This window comes from Malaclemys terrapin, chromosome 3 (genome assembly GCF_027887155.1).
Source record: "Malaclemys terrapin pileata isolate rMalTer1 chromosome 3, rMalTer1.hap1, whole genome shotgun sequence".
Lineage (NCBI taxonomy): Eukaryota > Metazoa > Chordata > Testudines > Emydidae > Malaclemys > Malaclemys terrapin.
This window is the reverse complement of record NC_071507.1, coordinates 5,028,020-5,049,426: the sequence shown is the minus strand read 5'-3', so window position 1 is coordinate 5,049,426 and position 21,407 is coordinate 5,028,020. Positions and strand designations below refer to the sequence as shown.

At 40.6% G+C, this 21,407-nt stretch overlaps 1 protein-coding gene across 1 annotated transcript in view; it reads left to right on the top strand.

Moving 5' to 3' along the window:
- Positions 1–21,407, top strand: part of XRN2 (5'-3' exoribonuclease 2) — an 89,783-nt gene that overhangs the window by 7,967 nt on the left and 60,409 nt on the right. The window contains exons 2-13 of the mRNA XM_054022691.1: positions 8,851–8,978; positions 9,062–9,173; positions 13,433–13,544; positions 15,038–15,096; positions 15,176–15,265; positions 16,447–16,519; positions 16,636–16,686; positions 17,309–17,466; positions 17,906–17,980; positions 18,074–18,207; positions 18,336–18,393; positions 18,488–18,595. Of these exons, the coding sequence (XP_053878666.1) occupies positions 8,851–8,978; positions 9,062–9,173; positions 13,433–13,544; positions 15,038–15,096; positions 15,176–15,265; positions 16,447–16,519; positions 16,636–16,686; positions 17,309–17,466; positions 17,906–17,980; positions 18,074–18,207; positions 18,336–18,393; positions 18,488–18,595 (1,158 nt within the window). The remainder of the gene's footprint in view (positions 1–8,850; positions 8,979–9,061; positions 9,174–13,432; positions 13,545–15,037; positions 15,097–15,175; positions 15,266–16,446; positions 16,520–16,635; positions 16,687–17,308; positions 17,467–17,905; positions 17,981–18,073; positions 18,208–18,335; positions 18,394–18,487; positions 18,596–21,407) is intronic.

The window sequence follows — 21,407 nt, the reverse complement described above, 5'->3', positions numbered from 1 at the left end:
CTAGTGTACTCATTTAATTTGAACAAAATCACAGTTACAAATAATTTGGGTTCAACTATACACTGTAATGAAAAACGTTAGTGTCTTCTGGTGCGCCCAGTTTCTCATAAATTAAAAATTTATATGAACTTAATTTTTCTGACTTTTATACTTGCATAGTCTTTTAATAATTCAGTGAAATCTAAATTTTTTGGAATGATACTTTCAATTGACAAACAATTTTGAGACATGGTGGACCATAAATAATTTTTTAGTAATTTCAGTTTTGAGAAACTTCGCTCACCAGAAGCCACTGATACTGGTAATGTCGACTTTTTAAAAATACTTATTTGAAGTATGAGAGAGTTTTTCTAATTCTTTCTGCCGTTTCTCTCTTTGTTGCTGGTAGGCAGCACCGGAAAGTTGTTGTCGGAGAATAACAGAGTTCTCACTTTTTGTTTGGGTACAGCAAGTCAGATACTTTTATTTTCTCTCTATCAATTGCATAGAGGGAGAGAGCTAAACAGGTCTCTCAACAGGTAAACAATTACAGCAAGCATTTATACCTTTTGTTACAGACAACAGCTGCATTTTGTTTATACATAGGTCATTCTGATATTTTGTTTTGCTCACTAATGTAGACTCTTAGTCTACATTCCATATTATCTACACGTTATCTACACAAGGTCGCAACAACTTCTCACACAATTCTTTCCCACTCGCCTCATGCATTCCTCGCTTCTACAAATCTCGCATTATTAGGGTTACAGTTAGCCTGACTCTTGCTAACAAACTGTCATGCATTGCAATCCCCTTCCTGTCAGTTCTTTCTCTGCTTCCACATTGTTTTCATTTTTGTTTCATTTTGGAAATTGGCGTGAATAGCACCGATAGGGCAGCATAATGCACACAAATAATTGTGATTCCTGATTTAATCAGTAACCGTTAACGTTTACACATTTACGCATGTTCACATTATGAGTGACCGTGTCACGACGTGACAGGTTATTTTTCACGTCACGCTCCCATCGCACTACTGGAGATTATTTTGATCTTCATGTATTTTTTCCCCCCGTACATTGGTGGATTTTTCTGGGGGGAAAAAAAGGATGACCGGAATGCCGCCCCCGGAAATGTGCTGCCTCAGGCATGTGTTTGTTTTGCTGGTGCCTAGAGCCAATCCTGCAGATATGCTAAACATTTGTATGCCCCTTCATGCTTTGGCTACCTGTCCAGAGGACATGCATCCATGCTGATGACTCTCATTAAAAAAAATAATGCGTTCATTAAATTTGTTACTAAACTCTTTGGGGGAGAATAGTATGTCTCCTGCACTGTTTTACCCACATTCTGCCATGTATTTCATATTATAGCAGTCTCGGATGATGACCCAGCACACGGTGTTCGTTTTAAGAACATTTTGACTGCAGATTTGACAAAACGCAAAGAAGGTACGAATGTGACATTTCTAAAGATAGCTACAGCATTTGACCCAAGGTTTAAGAATCTGAAGTGCCTTCCAAAATCTGAGAGGGACGAGGTGTGGAACATGCTTTCAGAAATCCTAAAAGAGCAACACTCTGATGCGGAAACTCCAGAACCTGACACATCAGAAAAGAAAAATCAACTTTCTGCTGGTGATATCTGACTCATGATAATGAAAGTGAACATGCATCAGTCTGCACTCCTTTGGATTGTTATTGAGCAGAACACCTCATCAGCATGGATGCATGTCCTCTGGAATGGTGGTTGAAGATGAAGGGACACATGAATCTTTAGCCCTTCAGGCACATAAATATCTTGAAATGCCAGCTACAACAGTGCCATGCGAATGTCTGTTCTCACTTTCAGGTGACACTGTAAACAAGAAGCAGACAGCATTATCTCCTGCAAATGTAAACAAACTTTTTTATCTGAGTGACTGGCTGAACAAGAAGTAGCACTGAGTGGACTTGTAGGCTCTAAAGTTTTACATTGTTTTGTTTTTGAGTGCAGTTATGTAACAAAAAGTATCTACATTTGTAAGTTGCACTTTCAAGATAAAGAGATTGCATTATGGTATTTGTATGCGGTGAATTGAAAAATGCTATTTCTTTTGTTTTTTACAGCACAAATATTTGTAATAAAAAATAAATCTAAAGTGAGCACTGTACACTTTGTATTCTGTATTGTAATTGAAATCAATATATTTGAAAATGTAGAAAACATCAAAACTATTTAAATAAATGGTATTCTGTTATTGTTTAACAGTGCGATTAATCGCAATTTTTTAAATTGCTTGACAGCCCTAGTGATTGTATCAGGCTGTTTAAGAATATTCTCAACTTCTGCCTTAAGATGTAGTATATATTATATCTTAGAACTGAAAAGACTTTAAATCCCTTTCTGACTGCAACTTATTTTTGCTGAAAGTGTTTTTCTCAGCAGGTAAATGAAGGTGATGCCCTAAACTTGCTTCAAGGATAAAATATTAGGGTTTAATGCTCCATTATTACAGTCAAACTATAATTTCACTTGCTTAAGATGATACTATGGGAATCTTAATATATACACACCAGTTGAGTGACCAGCACCATTACTGAGTTAAAACAAACATTCAGCAGCGTGAACTGAAAAGTTTCCAGTACTGAAACTTGTCCTGTTGAGTTAAACACTGATTCTCAAGAAGGAAGTTAAGCAAAATCTTTAGCCTGCTATTCAATACACTGCTGTACAGCCAAAATGCTTCTGAAATAAATGTAGTCAAACTTTACTAATTCTGGGTCACTGAGAACGAAAATGATGCTTAAAATTGTTGATTGGCTCTAGTTTTCAAGATATGCTATTGGGTCAGTATATACGACCCTTGACTTGGGAATGGCGGAGGATAAGTGAGTTATAAAGGGAAGGGATCTCAATTTAAACCAGAAATGACTAAAATACATCTTTGACTGGATCTATGAATAAATCTGACTGGGTTTGGACAGTACTTGCTTTTTAGGCAAAACAATGAATGATGCAATCTGAAGCTGGTATTGCATCATACATGATATGAATTGCATCATGTTATTCCTAGAAGTCATGGATGATGCAATCATAACGAAGCTTACATCACTCTGCTGAACAAATTACCCTATATCAGCTCTAGAAATCATACAGTGTCATGCTCTCTTATTTGTCAGTGTTTGATTTTGCAAAGGGACACATTTTTGTTTAGCCAAAGTGAGCATGCCTCGTACTTGTGTGAAGAGTGCAGATAACTTCTGCTATGTTTGTGGTGAAGTGACTTTTGCATCACAAAAGCGCAGTATAACCACTATGGTTAAGAAAGCCTATCACCTTTCTTTTGGCTGCAAAATTGGAGATCAGGACAAGAGGTGGGCCCCACACATATGCTGCAACACTTGTGCAACAAATCTTCGCCAGTGGTTGAACAGGAAAAGGAAATCTATGCCTCTTGCAGTGCCAGTGATTTGGAGAGAGCCAACAGATCATACCAGCAATTGTTATTTCTGCATGGTGCCTCCAGTTGGGAAAGGTGTGTCAAAGAAGAAAAAGTGGACTGTGCATTATCCAAACATTCCATCAGCTATACGCCCAGTACCCCACGGAGAAGGACTGCCGGTTCCTGATGCACCAGAATCATTCTCACTTGAGTCAGACAAGGAAGAGGATGAAACTTCTGGTCCTAAACCATCGATGTCACAGGACCCACATTTTCTCCCATCCTCCTCCTCTGAACCACACCTCATAACACAAGGTGAACTGAATGACCTTGTCAGGGATTTGGAACTACCCAAGAGTAAGACAGAGCTGTTGGGCTCCAGACTACAGCAGTGGAATCTCCTGGCAGGTGATGTTAGGGTTTCCATGTTCCGTGACCGTCAAAAGGATCTTGTCCCATTCTTCTTCATGGAAGGTGGTCTTGTAGCCTGCAACAACATCGATGGTGGGCTGGCAGCCCTCAACATCGTTCATGATCCAGATGAGTGGAGACTGTTCATTGATTCATCGAAGACGAGTCTTAAAGCTGTTTTACTGCATAATGGCAATGTTTTGGCATCAATTCCAGTTGGTCATGCAGTCCATATGAAGGAAACCTATGACAACATGAAACAACTTTTGAGGTGCATAAACTATGACCAACATCAGTGGCAGCTTTGTGGCGATTTGAAGGTTGTTGCTCTCTTGCTTGGTCTGCAGACTGGATACACAAAGTACTGCTGTTTTCTCTGCAAATGGGATAGTTGTGCAAGAGATTCCCACTACATCAAGAAAGATTGGCCACTCCTACAGTCATTGGAGCCTGGGAGGAAAAGTGTTCAGCATCCACCACTTGTTGAATCAAGGAAGATTTTGTTACCACCCTTACACATCAAGCTGGGTCTGATGAAGAACTTTGTCAAGGCCATTGACAAAACACAAGCAGCTTTCAAGTACCTCCGTGGAAAATTTCCAAGGTTAAGTGAAGCTAAGATAAAGGAAGGTGTCTTTGTTGGTCCTCAGATTGGTGAACTTCTTCGAGATGATGCATTTGACCATGCACTGCGTGGCAAGGAAAAGACGGCATGGAAAGCCTTCCAGTTAGTGGCAGTAAATCTTCTGGGAAACAACAAGGCAGACAACTACAGGTTGTTGGTGGAAAACCTCCTCAAGGCATACAAAAGCCTTGGTTGCAACATGTCAATAAAGATACATTTTTTGCACTCTCATCTAGATTTTTTTCCACCTCACTGCGGAGCAGTGAGTGACGAGCACGGCGAGCGATTTCACCAGGACATTGCAACAATGGAGAAACGCTATCAGGGCAAATGGAGCCCATCGATGCTTGCAGACTATTGCTGGACAGTGACAAGAGATGCTCCATTTAATGAATACAAGAGACAAGCCAAGAAGTGCCGAATAGACACTGAATAGGACTAAACTATGTACGTAATAGTTTTTTGCCTTTTGTTTCATAATAAATTGTATTTATATAACCCTTTTGCTGATTTTTAAAGTGTTACATAAACAGGACAGGTGAAATATTATCATGTAAAGCAATCATAAACACATGAAAAGACCTAGGTTTACAATTTATGATTAAAACTCTATCTACACAATATACATAGACATAAAATGTAAAAACTTAAATATCTTAGAAACAGTAGCCAATCAGTTGTTTTAATTGTCATATTTGAATTCAGCACATCAAACTATATAATAAATAGCACATTTTATCTCTGAAGCAGACGACTTCTCAAAAATTGTAGACCAGTGATATCAGTTACTAAACAAACTTCATTTTGAAGCGTTCCCGGTTGCTATGTCTGTAACGTATTTGACGCTCAGCTACAAAAAGCTAGGAAATGAAGTTATCACCTGACAAAACATATACTCCACTCTCCCACCTGCATGCAAACACCTTACTATTAACATAGCTATTATACACCAGGTTATTGCTTCCCCCTACAGCCTTCTTTCTTGTACGCACTCCTTCTCTACACTTCCCTCTCCCAGCAGTAATAGCTAAAGATATTTGAAGTGGCTAAATGTGTTGTGTGGGGGTATTTTGGTAATGGAAGTTCTAGAAGGTAGGTATTCCTAGGGAAAGAGTCTCATTAATGGGCTTTGGATCAAGCCTCAAGACACAATTGTGCAGTGATCACTTAAAATGTGATTATTAACAGCTTTTGCAGAGTGGAAATAGCTTGCATCATTTACCAGGACTGGGAGAAATGGTCCATGTCAGCTGCCCAAGAGGGAATGAGTTCTTTGCATGAGGAGCATAGAGGCTGATTCCAACTTGGACTGTGATTGAATGCCTCTTTTGTATAAGAGCTGCTCGGATATGTGTATGGGTTTGTTGTTTGTTTTTTAAAGTAGGATGACATTGCATTGTCCTTATCAAGGCTAAGGAGGCAGATCTCAATAGAAAAGGTGATTGGGTCTTGTAATATTTGTAGGCTGAGCATACAGATGGTTGTGGGGCTGTGCGCTCTTGGTGTATCGACTGTCTTTTTCTGGGTGGTATGCACTTAATATATGTCAGGTGCTACCACAGTCTAAAAAACTAATGACAAATTGTAATTGATTATGGAATTGTAATTTGGCCCCCTTGTGCCTGTGCGTTGAGTCTCTAATTACATGCTCCCATACATTTTTTTTCAACAGAAGCTCTGTCTCATTCAGTGCACAGGATGGATGGTGCTGAGGGAATAAAGCAGCTTTTCAATATCTTTGTCCTTATCATTCAGCGTGTGGCCCCATGCCTGCCTTACTGCATTATTTAGTTCCCGCTACACTGAATACAGAATTATTAATTTCCTCAAGGGATTTTCTGTGATGCTTGCTGCCATAATCCCGGAGTCTCTCAAAGAAAAATCAGTTTGTCTTTGGAACACCTTTGTGAGGTGCAGGGATGGTTGCATGGGAAGATAAAGGTCAGAATTTGCAAAAGTCTCCACTAATTTTGGGCGCTTCAGAGATCAGGCCCTCAGGAGTATCCTTCTGCTAAGTTTCAAGACCCTATAGTACACTACGGAGGTGCCAGAGCTCTTCAAAAATGATTTGTAAAATTTTAATAATGGAGAGCATTAGGTGTCCTTAATAAAAGGACTGCTACTGCTCCCCTTATAAATAGTAAAGAGGCAGGACCAAAGCATGTGTGATTGTGAGACAGCGGAATGACCATCTCCAGAAGTTTGAAAATTCAGAGGTTTGCAGCCTGTAATCTGTTTGGCGTTCAGTACAATCTGTTCACCTGTTTGATTTGGTTCTGTTCATTAGGTAAGGGCATTTTAAAGCGTGCCAGACTGGAAAGAAGAATTTGGGGAATGAAAGTTGGAAACTATTGATTTGGCTAAGGGAAAGTAGAGTAATCGATTTTGTATGGTTATTGGTCACAAAAATATAGACATCCATCTGCTTTGGAGACACCTTCCTCAAACTGGAAGGTGATGGGTGGTGTCTGAGCATCCCAAAACATCTGGTAGCCAATGGGCAGAATGAGATGTTTTCCCTCCCCACAAAAGGGAAAGCTGACTACCGGGGGGAAGAGGTTTGGCAGGATCACATCTGTTTGTGTACAGGGAGCAGGAGGAAGCTAGTCTTTCAAGGCCAGACTTAAACTCTTCTCACACCTTGAACTATAAATAAAAGTAATGAAGACGGTTAACTCCAAAGCAATCTGCAAAGAGTTACAAAGGGATCTCACAAACATGGGTGGCTGGGCAACAAAATGGTAGATGAAAATCAGTGTTGATAAATGCAAAGTAATGCACATTAGAAAATATAATCCCAACTATACGTACAAAATGATGGGGTCTAAATTAACTGTTACCACTCAAGAAAGAGATCTTGGAGTCGTCATGGATAGTTCTCTGAAAACATCCGCGCGATGTGCAGCAGCAGTCCAAAAAAGCTAACAATGTTAGGAACCGTTAGGAAATAGATAAGACAGAAAATATGCTTCTGTATAAATGCATGGTACACCCACATCTTGAATACTGCGTGCAGATGTGGTCACCCCATCTTAAAAAAAATAATCTATTAGCATTGGAAAAGGTACAGAGAAGGGCAACAAAAATAGTTAGCGGTATGGAATAGCTTCCATATGAGGAGAAATTAAAAAGACAGGGACTTTTCAGTTTGGACAAGACACGACTAAGTGGGGGATACAATCAAGGTCTATAAAATCTTGACTGGTGTGGAAAAAGTAAATAAGTGTTATTTATTCCTTCACATAACACCAGGCCTAGGGGTCATCCAATGAAATTAATAGGCAGCAGGTTAAAACAAACAAAAGGAAGCACTTTATACAATGCACAGTCAACGTGTGGAACTCTTTGCCAGGGGATCTTGTGAAAGCCAAGACTATAACAGGGTTTAAAAAAAGAACTAGATAAGTTCATGGAGGATAGATCCATCAATGGCTATTAGCCAGGATGGGCAGGGATGCAACACCTGCTCTGAATGTCCCTAGCCTCTGTTTGCCAGAAGCTGGAAGTGGATGACAGGATGGATCACTTGATAATTGCCTGTTCTGTTCACTCCCTCTGAAGCACCTGGCATTGGCCATAGTCGGAGGACAGGATACTGGGCTAGATGGACCTTTGGTCTGACCCAGTATGGCTGTTCTTAACTAATGTTTCCCAAAGTTAGAGGGAAAGCAGGTGCTTCTTTCCTGTCCCTTCACAGTTACCAGATGCTTAGCATAATGGGCATGAGTGCTTCTGCTGTGCCCCCAAATCTAATACAATAAAGATTGGTCATCTGTTCACCATGATTTTTGACTCTTCTAAAAAGAGAGGGACAACTGAAAAGTAGTGGTGTCTTTTTGTTTGATCTGTGCTGTAAAGCTAAATATTTAATATTGGAGAAATAAATAGTGGCCCTGGTTTATCTAAACGTGCCAGTCCAGCTCTTTTATAAAGTTTAAAGACTAAAGTAGGACTGATATTGTAAAACCTCCTACTGATTATAACTATAGACAGGCTCCTTGGTCAATCAAATTTACAGAAGCCATGTAAGGTCCTGCTGGCTCTACAACATTCTCTTTTGCAACGTTATTCTTGCTTTTGTGAACAGAGGGGAAAAATATAAACATGTTAAAGAACAATGTTTTAACCCTGGCTAAAACTTGTTTATGTTACCTAATTGTAGTGGGAGTGTTTTGTTTTATTGTCTGTGTGGACATATAATGTTTGCCCAGAACCATTTTTAAACAAAGCCTATTTTGCAGTGTAGACATGGTCTATGTGTAATCATGTTGTTGGCTGACATGCAACTGCTCTTTGCTCCTTCGCCTTTTTTAAAATCTCATTTGGGTCTGACGTATTTAAAGCCTCTCTGATAACAAAATTGTTGGAAATATGGCAGATACTGAAAGGCTTGTTATTACTGTGTTCACAGCCTAAAGAATGCAATGGCATCAAAATTCCAGTTGATACCAGCAAGCCTAATCCCAATGAGGTGGAGTTTGATAACCTGTATTTGGATATGAATGGTATTATCCATCCATGTACACATCCTGAGGACAAGTAAGTGACTCTTCTGTCACGTCATAAATAGCTTGTATTATATATTATCTGAAACGTTAACAGGATGTCTTGTTAAATTATAGACCAGCTCCCAAAAATGAAGATGAAATGATGGTAGCCATTTTTGAGTACATTGACAGACTTTTCAACATTGTCAGGCCAAGACGACTTCTCTACATGGCAATAGATGGAGTAGTAAGTACTGAAATGTTTGTATTCTTTCCATGTAATGCCTAATTGCAATGCTAAGGTTGATGCTGTCTGCTTTCATGAACTTCATTAGGCAATAGTTTAGCTTTTCATTTAATGTGTATCGTTTCAGTTATAACACCCGGTATTTGGCTAAAACATCACCTTGACGTATGTCGAAGAAATGTTAGCAAAGAAAGCTTTCTTGTCCAGTGTATTATATCGGGGTGGAGGGTTGTGTGGGATAGCTTCTGCTTTGCTTCATCAGCGCACAAGTCCATTGTAAATAAGGGCCGGTCTAATAGTCCGTCTGGCCTTAAATCCTATGAATCTATGAAATCAGTGGTAGTTTGTGCCGCAAGCAGGCTGTGAAAGATCAGAAAAGCCTACAAATGGACACTCAAAATTTAGCAACTAATTTAATTGTATTGTGAAAGATTTCAAGAACTCAGCTACATTTGTTGCTTGACTTCTTGCCTTGGCTGACTTGTATACAGTGCTGTGGGAAACGAGTTAATATAGGTGTTTTGGTTGAAGGAACAACCCAACAAAAAAGCATTATTCTAAGTATTCCATTTTTGATTATGTAACCCTACCAGTTACACTAAAATTTGTTTCACGGACTCCGGATCTATTTTTCTCAGGGTTCTGCCTGTGTGTATCTATTTGAAAGATTTCCTCCCTCCCAAATTGTAGATCTTTAATATCATTTGTGGTGGTCTTATAAACGTTTGTATATGCACTCAGTTTGTTTTTAAGGATACAGCAACATAATTAACTTAAATAAAATGTTCTCTGCTAGAGATTTTAGGATCCTGTGGCCCCGTGTTACAGTTTATAGTATTATGCAGCAAAAATGTCATTAGTAAACCTATTACTTGTGTGTTAAATTGTGTTAAAAGAAAGTTCATACTAAATTTCTCAGTTATACAGCACTTGTGAGTTTCATGTATGTTGCCAGGGAAATTTTAAATGCTTACACGTGGTGCGTGGCTGGGACTTGGATGCTACTAGCACCCACTGCTGAGTTTTCTCGCTGAGACAGGCACCTGGCAGCATTATAAAAGGCCTTTCTATCTTCAGTCATGTCTCTTAAGTTGCATCCTACCGCACTAGCAGATGCTATGTATCAAATCAACTTTGGCGATGATGTAGTGGCTAACTTCTTTGATCAATGCATTATTGAGCAGTAATTGGGGACGGATAAGGAAAATAAAGGGATGCATTGCAGCAGACTGCTGTTTCTGTCTGCGCAGGACTCCTGTGATCCGTGTGAGCAGCAGCTTTCCCCATTACTATGAGTAATCGTCAGACGCTTCAGCAGACATACAAGCAGTTCTGGGTAACTCTAGTGTAGATTCATATCTGGGCAGGCACTCATTCTCTCTTCTCCTTCCCATCCCCTGAAGCCACAGGGAGATGGCAAAGATCTAATGAGGAATATCCAACAGTAGAGGGTAAGACACGAGAGGAAAAGGAATTCCCAGCCTTCCTTTGTGATAAGTCTTGGCTTGGAATCAAGGATCTTCTCAGACTGCTCACTTGATCCCTCCGGATATTCCCTCAAGGAAGTCCCTAAGAAGCATCATCTTGGGAGTATCTCCTCATCTTGATCAAGTTCACTGCTAACTAATGCTTTACCCTAGAACAGGGGTCGGCAATGTTTGGCACGTGGCTCACCAGGGTAAGCACCCTGGCGGGCCGGGCCAGTTTATTTACCTGCTGACGCGGCAGGTTCGGCCGATTGCGGCCCCCACTGGCCGCGGTTCGCCGTCCTGGGCCAATGGGGGCGGCGAGAAGCGGCGCGGGCGAGGGATGTGCTGGCCGTGGCTTCCCGCCGCCCCCATTGGCCCGGGACGGCGAACCGCGACCAGTGGGGGGCCGCAATCGGCCGAACCTGCCGCATCAGCAGGTAAATAACCTAGCCCAGCCTGCCAGGGTGCTTACCCTGGCGAGCCATGTGCCAAACGTTGCCGACCCCTGCCCTAGAACATACTAACGTTTCCATTTGTTGGTATGTTTTTCCTCTGATTTCCAAGGATCTTTGTTGAACCTCTCATGTTCCTATGGCAAAGCACAATTTTTGCCTTGCCTGGGTTGGGACTAACAGAATCATATGTTGCCGTGCTTTGTAGAAATCCCAAAACAAGAGCGGTAAAGACAGCCCATCAACCTGGTAGAGCAGAAAATACTGAATGGGGAGCTTTGCCCATTTCTTGGGGCCGGGGGTGGGGGGGGCGCGTAGGGAGCACTTAGCATTATCTAGTTGTTAGTAGGTATTCTTGAAAGAACCAGGTGTGGGCAATATTCAAAAAAGCATTTTGCTGAACTGCAAGGACTAGGATTAGTTAGAACACTAGTGTTCTTTGCCAGCCAAGTGAATGGTTTAAAGGAACAGCTGGGTTCGCCATCTCTGCATTGTGTTCTGACTTATTTTGTTGAGGACACAATGGTAGGTTTCAAAATGGACTCTTCCATGTTTACCCCATTTCTGAAGATCTTATGTTGGGGTGCTTCACAGCGAATGTGGAGACTAAGTCCTGATAAAACTAGAAATATAGGCATGAATAAGCTACAGCTGAAGAGGAAACTGATGGGCAGGCACCCAGCCAAGCAGCTGGAAGTTTAGCGGAATCTGAGGCAAGGATGGAGGAAATGGGTGTCTGCTTCTTGAGTCAAGGGAATCCGTTGCTTTGGGATCATCTCTAGGTCTGAAATTGTAACTATAACAAGAGAGAACCTTATACTGGGAGTTCAGAGCCTGAACTTCAGGAATTTCCCTTATGTTTGCGCGCATTTTCCATGTCTCCACAAGGCATCAGATCAAGAACTCAAACCAATCTTGAAGGAGAAGGGAGGAAATCTATTGTAAAGTTAACATGCAAAAACTTATTTTTGCTAGTCATAGAACAATCAGTACATAAGTATCAAATCCTTGATTGTGTTTAGTCCACAAAGACCTTGAAAAATGAAACATCTAGATTGTAGCACTGTAATTCTTCAGTGGATATTATGCAAAATCATCTTTAGAAATTTGAGCTATGCACCTCCAATACTACTTTTCTTGGGAATGAGAAAGTAATGGCAGTAAAAACTTAATAGCAATATAAGCTCGTAGCATCCAGCCTACTGCTCCTATCTGTAACGGGAGAGACTTTCTTTCTGATAGCTCTTATGAGAAGAATCCCTGGAAAGGGATGAGGAAGTTGAAAGATACAAAATACGGCTTCAGAACAGGAGAGAGCGTTTTTTTGGGTGGATCTGCTACTTTCTGCTAATACAGCCTGCCAGTCCAAAAGGAGAAAAGGAAGGGCAGTTCCCAAAAGAATGGGAGTGGGACTCTGGATGTCAAGAGAAAATTGGGAGCAGAGTTCCCTAATTAAATACTGTTTAGGAGCTGGTGACTACTTAAGAGTTATGGGAGGCTGTTGGCTTTACTGGTTCCCCGGATGCTTCATGACCTGAAATGGATGTTTTTAAGGTTTCTAGGGGTGATACCTGAACAAGGCTATTGATACAGATGGGTGACTAAAAGGATGGCTGAAGTGTGAGTGGTCAGAAGCCTAAGGGCTTGTCTACACCGCTTTCACATTGTTTTGAGGTGGAGCAATTGCATTGATGGGATGGCAAAGTGCTCTCCCGTTTAAATAGTGTGTCTTCACCAGACATGCTACATCAATGCATGGTAGTGAAGACAAGCCCTTAGTCTCCTTTAATGTTCTAAGACTGGAGATACTAGGACTTTATTTATAAAGTCCATAACTTTATCCTAGACCACGTAAGGCAGCCAGGAAATCCCAAGTCACTACTACTAGTTTGGAGTCACTGCAATTGCAGTGGACCTGGCAGACCACTGTGACACTTGAGAAGCTTCTTGGAGAGCATATTTAGTTTTCACCTGACTTTTATCAGCCAGTGATGGTGAAGGCCAAGTATCAACATTCTTTCCCCCTTCCCTTTTGAAAATTGCAGACAACTTGCCCAGAAGTTGGCTCAGCAAAAGGACACACCGTGATACTAGTGCTGGCTTCCTGTGGTCTTACAGCTATGGGAACTCATTTGAGGGAGGAGGGAACATGTAAAAGAAGGGAAGAGCCAGCTGGAAGATGGAAAACTTTTTACCTGATTGCTTCCACCGTGATGTATTATCTAAATAACCCCATAAGGCTGTGTTGGGTGTTACCAAGTCACAGAAAACAACTGAGCAGATAAGGGGAAAAAAATCAAATATAATGTTGAGTAAAATACTATAACACATGTTTTAGGCTCCCCGTGCAAAAATGAATCAGCAGAGATCCAGGAGATTCAGAGCGTCAAAGGAAGGAGTGGAAGGTGCAGAAGAGAAGCAAAGAATAAGACAAGAAATTTTGGCAAAAGGTACAGATGTTTGCATCATATCTGATGCTACTCAGTAACTGATGGCTTTAAGTGTGAGAAATTGTTTTGAAGTAGACATAGTTTTTAACTATAGCAGAGGCTAGATAGTACAGAAAAACGTAGGGCTCGGTGACTGTTTTTTCATTTATGTAGTACCACAGGCATGCATAATATAGTAACTTATGAAAATATATCCTTACTCCAATGAACTTACAATCTATAGCAGGGCTTTGGAGCTGAGCTCCAGCTCCAGGCAAAAACCTGCAGCTTTGGCTCCGCTCCAAAGCCCTGATCTAAAGTAAATTGCGCAAAAGAAAAATGTCCCTTCTTTCTCCCATGCACCTCTGGATTCGTTTTAATTTTTTAAAAGTTAGGTTAGGAGAGATGGGGTGGTAGTTGTAATAGAGAGCTAATCAAAAGTGTCCTGGAGGAAGAGTGAAGATGCTTGTTGCATTAAATGAGAGGCAGTGGTATAAGGCACAGCGGTGCAAGTAGAGAAAGGAGACATGGGGAGCAATACTGTTAAATGCAGAGCAGCTGGGCATGAGTAATGAGCTGTAGTGAAGTGTATTGTTTTGATGCTGAAAGTCACTTGAACTTGATGTGGAAGTAAGGTGCCCCTGAAGGAGCTTAAGAATTGATGTGACATGATCTGAATGAAAGTCAAAGGCTATTTATTTTAGCTGAAACATGCTGGCTGAATTGGAGAAGTGAGTTGGCAAGGTTGGGTGGCTACGGGCAGTCCATGTGAGACCACTATGATGTGAACAGGTGTCCTCGCATTGGACTTGGAGAAGGAGGGGAAGACTTTAGAAATGTTAGAGGGAGAAGTGACTGGATTTGGTGAGAGCTTATATGTGAAGATAGAAGAATGGGAGGAGTCAAAAATGACCCCAAGGTTGTGAAGTTGAGTGACCAGATGGATAATGTGTGTTGCCAACAATGAAATGGGATAATGGAGAAGTTATAGGAGGAAGGTTCTTGGAAGCCAAGAACAGCTTTAGTTGGAGGAAGTCGCTTCCTAGCACATTCTGTCCAGTGTCTTGTAGCAGGGAGAAAAAGTTATGTTTGCAGCTACCTGCATGAACTATTTCATGTTTGCAGTGATGGTGTAGCAGTGTTGGTCCCAGGATAGTAGAGAGAGAGTTGAGTGAGGTGATTTCTTTTATTAGACCACTTTTTGTTGTCAAAGAGACAAGCTTTTGAGCTTACACATTTTTTTTTTCTTCTCACCCACCTTGTTTGAACTACTTCATGACTATCATTAAGTCTTGTTCCTTGTTAATTCTCTGCTTATTTTGATTGAAGATAACGCAGTGGTAACAGCAGCTTGCTCTTGGGTTGGTGGGAACAAAAATAGCTTTTATTAGAAGGGCTCGTGTTTTTTGTTCACTGTTTCAGATAAGTGATTTGTTTCTAGATAATCCTACAAAGTGGCGTTAATTTCTTATGATTTATTTTTGATGTGTTTTTTGTTAAACCTTTTTCTCTAGGTGGTTTTCTTCCTCCAGAAGAAGTGAAAGAGAGATTTGACAGCAATTGTATTACACCAGTAAGTAGTCTTGTACTTTAACCAGCTACTGCTAACACCTAAATGATGGGTTAATTTATTTTCTTCTATCACCTTTTAGGGAACCGAGTTTATGGACAATCTTGCTAAATGCCTTCGCTATTACATTGCTGATCGTTTAAACAATGACCCAGGTTGGAAAAATTTGACAGTAAGTTTCACACTTTCCTACTTCAAAAAAATTAGGGTGGGTGTATTAGTCTGAACTATAGTATGATTGAACAGTGTAAATTTAAACAGTAGATTAGCCTTGTCTTCTGGCACTATGGTGTTATTGGATATGGGGGTAACTTGCACATCAAGGATTTTCACCTAAGAGATGCATTTCATCCTAATAACACCATCCAATAGAGCCATTTGTTATGATTTTATATAAAAATGGGGTTTAAGGAGCACAATAATAGGATTTGATATTGAAAGCCAAGGTACATTGTCTCTAAAGGCTGTATGAGTTAAGACTCTACCCTTACGTTTCCCCCCACATTCTTACAGAATGGTTTTTGGTTTTTTTCCTTTCCTTTTTCTGTATTGGATTTTTAACTTGTGTTCTGCCTCTTGTAGGTCTCAGGCCTGAGTTCTTTCTCATTTATTGCAAGTGATTGGTGGATAACACAATACTAGGCAACCAAAATGATTCCTATCAATTTTATTATCTTGTCTTTCTGGCTTTCCTGTTTTTCCCATCAAGTCTTCCTGCTGACTGATAACATTGCATTTACCCTCTGTTGGGAGGGCAGAATATCAGCCTCTTCAGAGACTGCTGACCATTTCATTTACCCTAGATGGGCTGTTAAAATATGTTCTAATTTGGGGGGCATTTCCCTCCATAAGCAACTGAGTTTGTGAACTTCACTGTTGGTCTGTCTGGGTACTTGTATGGTCCCCATCACAGTGGTATCTGAGTGTCTGGGATTCCAGAGTTCTGAAGGAGGTCTGGGGGGGGGGGGGGGTCTCATGCATGTTTACACTGCTGGTTGTCCAGTGCAAGTTTTAACTGACTTTTAAACTTGCTTAGAAAACATTGGATACATTAGCTAACTGTCAGTCCTTATGTACTCTCTGATCAAGTTAATGTATTATTTTAATAGAATTGGTAGAAAATCTGTTTGAATAAAGTAATTTATACAAGTGTAAATAACAAGTGACTCTTAAATTGGGTGCAATGAGTGTATAATTCATATTGAAGTAAAGGCAATTTAAATGAAATTACTAAACATTTCAGGTGTTTGGCATTCATATGGTCAAGACACACAGATCTTAAACATTTACTCACTTCTTAATGTCAACAGCACAGTTAAAAAAAAAAATGACATAGCTCTAAATGTTTTACAGGTTATTTTATCTGATGCTAGTGCCCCTGGTGAAGGGGAACACAAAATCATGGATTACATTAGAAGACAGAGAGGTAAGTTAACTAAAATGTGCATACTTCTACTGTCTACTTGTAAGATGTGTTCAGAAGAATTAATGAAATAGCACATAATAGCTTGATTTGAACACACTTATTTTTCTTTTGTTTAGCTCAACCAAACCATGACCCAAACACTCATCATTGTTTGTGTGGGGCTGATGGTAAGTCCTTCTCCTTTGCTAGCAATACGTTTGTTGGTTAAGCTTTTTAACACTGGCAGTTTCCAGATGGTGAACAAGTTAAATGCTTAGGGTGACGGATGCATTTGAAGTATCCCATGGATTGGTTAATGTATTTTTGGAAGCTCTATTTTACTTTTGGGGGCAAGATCCAGTATTATCCATAGCTGAAGAACTATAGCTCAGTGGTTTGAGCATTGGCCTGCTAAACCCAGGGTTGTGAGTTCAATCCTTGAGGGGGGGGGGGGCATTTAGGGATCTGGGGCAAAAAATATATAGTTGGGGATTGATCCTGCATTGAGTAGGGGGTTGGACTAGATGACCTCCTGAGGTCCCTTCTAACCCTAATATTCTATGATTCTAAAATACAAAAAAAAAGAGAAGGAAAAACCATTGAAGCATTTGAAATATAAGGTATTAAACTAATTTATACCTGTAGTATCAAACGACACTGATTTTTACAGTACAGTATTTCAAATTGTACTGAATGCACCCACATGCCTTGCTCGCAGTTGTTTAAAATGGAATACACTTGGTTCTTTAACTCGTATACAAGCCTTAATGTCTTCCTTTCATTACTTTTCTTTCTTGCTCTGCTTGACAGCTGATCTGATCATGCTTGGACTAGCTACACATGAACCAAACTTCACTATAATCAGAGAAGAGTTTAAACCAAATAAACCCAAACCTTGTGGTCTTTGTAATCAGTTTGGCCATGAGGTTAAGGATTGTCAAGGCTTGCCAAGAGAGAAACAAGGAGAGGTAAGAGTTTTACCAGTTTGCAGTAGTTCTTTGATTGTTAGCTCAATTGTAGTAAAGTTTAGTGTCCACAGATGGTGGGTTTTGTTTTTTCGGGGTGGGGGAGAGGAAGGGGTTTGCTGAAGTACAATAGCAGTAATATCAATGGAATGCCTGACTTTATTCTCTTTTTTTACTTAAAAAAAAAAAAAAGTGTCAGTACAGTGCTAATTTGAAACCTACTCACTCTTTCGTTACTAGTTAGTTGGGTAAAACTACCATTAAAGTGATAGGCAATTTGTCAAAGTAAAAACAGAAGGAAAAAATAGTATAAAGACTTCAGGAATTTGACTTGTATCTCTAGACTTAATTCCTTTTTGATTAAACCTTTAATATTAAGCCAAAAAGTTTTAAGGTGGGCCAGCGTGTGATTAATACTTTTCCATATTCTTTTGTATTGCAGCATGATCAGTTTGCAGATTGTCCTCCTGGCTGCGAACAAGAGTTTATCTTTATCCGATTAAGTGTGCTGCGAGAGGTATGCAAAATTGTTTTGTGAAGCTGCTATATGTAAAGTCTATTTGTAGTAGCATATGACAAGCTTCCTAATGTTTGGGTTTTTTTGTTGCAGTATTTGGAAAAAGAACTAACTATGGCCAGTTTACCTTTTACTTTTGATATTGAGAGAAGCGTAGATGACTGGGTCTTCATGTGTTTCTTCGTGGGGAATGACTTTCTTCCTCATTTGCCGTCTTTGGAGATCAGGTATGTAAAGCAACTGTATATACAAGAATAGATTTATTTACATTTGTTTCTATAGATATATCTAGCATAGCTGTAAACAAGAGTGGCGTATAGACTAGAATTTAACTATTTTTATTCTTTATTCACAGGGAGGGAGCAATTGATCGTCTGGTTGGCATATATAAAAATGTGGTGCACAAAACTGGGGTACATTTCAACTTTTTGTGTAGCTATTAAAAAAAAATCCAGATTTTTCAGCAGAACCCCCTCTGCCACATGTATTAACTTGCTTATTTTGCAGGGGTACCTCACAGAGAGTGGTTATGTCAACCTACAGAGAGTACAGATGATCATGTTAGCTGTTGGAGAAGTTGAAGATAGCATTTTTAAAAAGAGGAAAGATGATGAGGTAAAGTATTTGGTTGTGGAGTTCAGCTTAGATGGCTTTTATGCAGTGTTTAGTAGAATTTAGAAACAGTTTTCCTTGAAACGTTGCTGTCAAGCTGTCTGGAAAGGCTCGCGAGCATGAGTGCCAATCTCGGGGCAGAGTGTCGCCAAACTGTTTGTTAGTTGTAGAACTAGATTTTACTAGCCAAGTAACAAGTGTGAACTCCTAAAGCACTGTAATATGGGGTCACTGACCAACCCCCTCGGGTACTCCGATCTGTCTTACCAGCCGGGTAAGCTTACCTTTGTGATAGATGGTCTCTTACACCAAGTGTCACGGCTATATTCAGGTTACTCCAAGTCCCAGAGGACCAGTCAATTACCCCGGGTCAGCTGTACCTCAGATCTCAAACCAAAGAGGATGCTTGTAGCCAATCCTATAATACTAACTAAAGATTTATTTACTAAGAAATGAGTTATTGACAAGATTAAAGCAGATCAACGTACAAAAAATGAGTCTTGGGTTCCAAAAGGTAATAGCTGCTATAATATGCTAGCTCTATATGTCCTTTAGGGCTGACCCAAGCCAAGTAGCTTGGGGATCCCTTGCTTATGCTTAGAAATTTTTGCCCTGTCTGAATTCAAAGCAACACAGTGATAACAATTCCTTCTTGACTAGGATTTTTTATGCCCTTCCCCCCACGTTCAAATAGTGGTGGGATGAGAGCTTGGGCATGTACCCTCTTCGTGACTGCTGGGGAAGCGGTCAGCCAAGTATTTTATCCGCTGATGTTCCACAATGGCTTGTCTGGTGTCTATAAGACACCTTTTGTGGGGGAGGTGATGACCCCTCTTGTGGTAAATTTAATATTTCACACTTGGTAATGCTTCTGTCCTGACTGGGGTTTTATGCATAAACTGTCAGTCCTTCATCAGTTAAGACTGAGCCGATGACAACACATCTTCCAATCTTCTCTCGCTCTGGTCATCCTTCGCCATGTTTGTCCATATCTCCTAGTTAAGAAATCATCCCACCTCTTTGGAGGCTGACCGCATGGCCGTTTCAGTTCTCGTGGATACCACTCCTATATAGCTGCAGTCCATCTGTTGTCACTGAGTCGGGCCACGTGTCCCGCCCACCGCATTTTGCTGAGCCTGCTTTCGACAACAACATCTCGGACTCCAGACTGCTGCCTAATTATTTCATTGGGGATGCGATCGTGGAGCGAAATGCCCAGAAATGTTCGTTCTATTGCCCTCTATGTGGCAGACAGTTGATGTTCTTCAGTCTTCGTCAGCGACCATGTTTTGCTGCCATATAGCATCGCTGGAAGCACGGTCGAGTTAAAAAGATTTGCACGAGTTATTTTGCTGATCTTTCCTTGGAGGATATCCCTGATGTCATTGAATGTGCACCATCCAGTTTTTTTTCTGCGCGACAGTTCGCCTTTCTGATCATGGCGCATGTTGACTTCCTGGCCCAAATAAATGTATTTGTCGGCCTCTTGGATCTGCTCTCCTCCAAGAGTTATTTGGGTTCTTGGCAGAACATCCGATCTCATATATTTTGTTTTCGACTGGTTCATTTTTAATCTGACTTGACTACTTTTCGCGTTCAGTTCTTTAAGCATTCTCTCAAGCTGGACTGTATTTTCAGCTATCAGCACTATATCATCTGCGAATCTGAGATGGTTTAGCCGCTCAGCGTTGATATTAATCCCACCTTTCAGGTCTGCTCATCGAAAGACCAATTCAAGACAGGCTGTGAATAATTTTGGTGAAACTGTATCTCCTTGTTTCACACCTTTCTCGGTGGGGATTCGGAGGGGAGTATCGAACAGCGATATATCCGTGCTGCAGCCAGAGTTTATTTCTTTTAATAATGTGATCTATTTTGCGCTGATGCCCTGTTTTGAAAGAGCTTCAAGAACGGCATTAGTCTCCACGCTATCAAATGCCTTCTCGTAGTCCACGAAGGCAATGCACAAAGGGAACTTGTATTCCCTTGAACGCTCTAGTAGTTGGTTTAGAGTGAAGATGTGTCTATCGTGCTGTAATTTCTTCAAAAACCGGCCTGCTCTCTAGGTTGCTATTCATCCAGGTTTCGTGACAGTCTATTTGTTATTATTTTGGTGAACAATTTATAGACATGGGCGATAGTTCTTTAGATTTTCTCGATCGCCTTTCTTATGCAGCAAAATGGTATTGGACGCTTTCCAACTGGACGGTATCTTCTGCGTTTTCAGTTAACGGTTGAATCTTTAGGCGAGAGCTTTCCAGAGTTATGACCTCCTGCCTTAAGCACTTCTGCTGTCAGACCGTCCTTGCCTGGAGCCTTCCCCTCTTTCATTTGATGGACTGTGTGACGGACTTCGCTGATGAGAACTGGGAGTATGTGTTCATCTGTTTGTTGAAGTGATGGCATTGGGACATCTATATGGGATGCAAAGAGCTGGGTATAGAAATCCCTGCAGGTTGCCTCCATCTCTGTTCGATTGGTTACCGATTCTCCATTCTTGTTCTTCAAAGCCGATGATGACCTATACAACGCCGGTTCCCGGGTGCATTTTTTGAGACTTTTACAAACTTCAGCAGCCTTTAGGAGCTTTTTGGTTCGAAATTTCTCGAAGTCTTCCTTCAGCTTCATTCGTATGAGCTTGCAGAGAAGGGAGTACTCAAGCCTGTCACTGCCATTTCTTTTCATTTTCCTCCTCTTCTCTAATAAGGTCTTTGTATTCTCCGAGATTCTTCCACTAGCTCTTTTTGGTCTTTCACGCTCAGCTGATTTCACACACCGTTCCAGTCTCTTGCTGAAGTTCTCATAATTGTTGTCA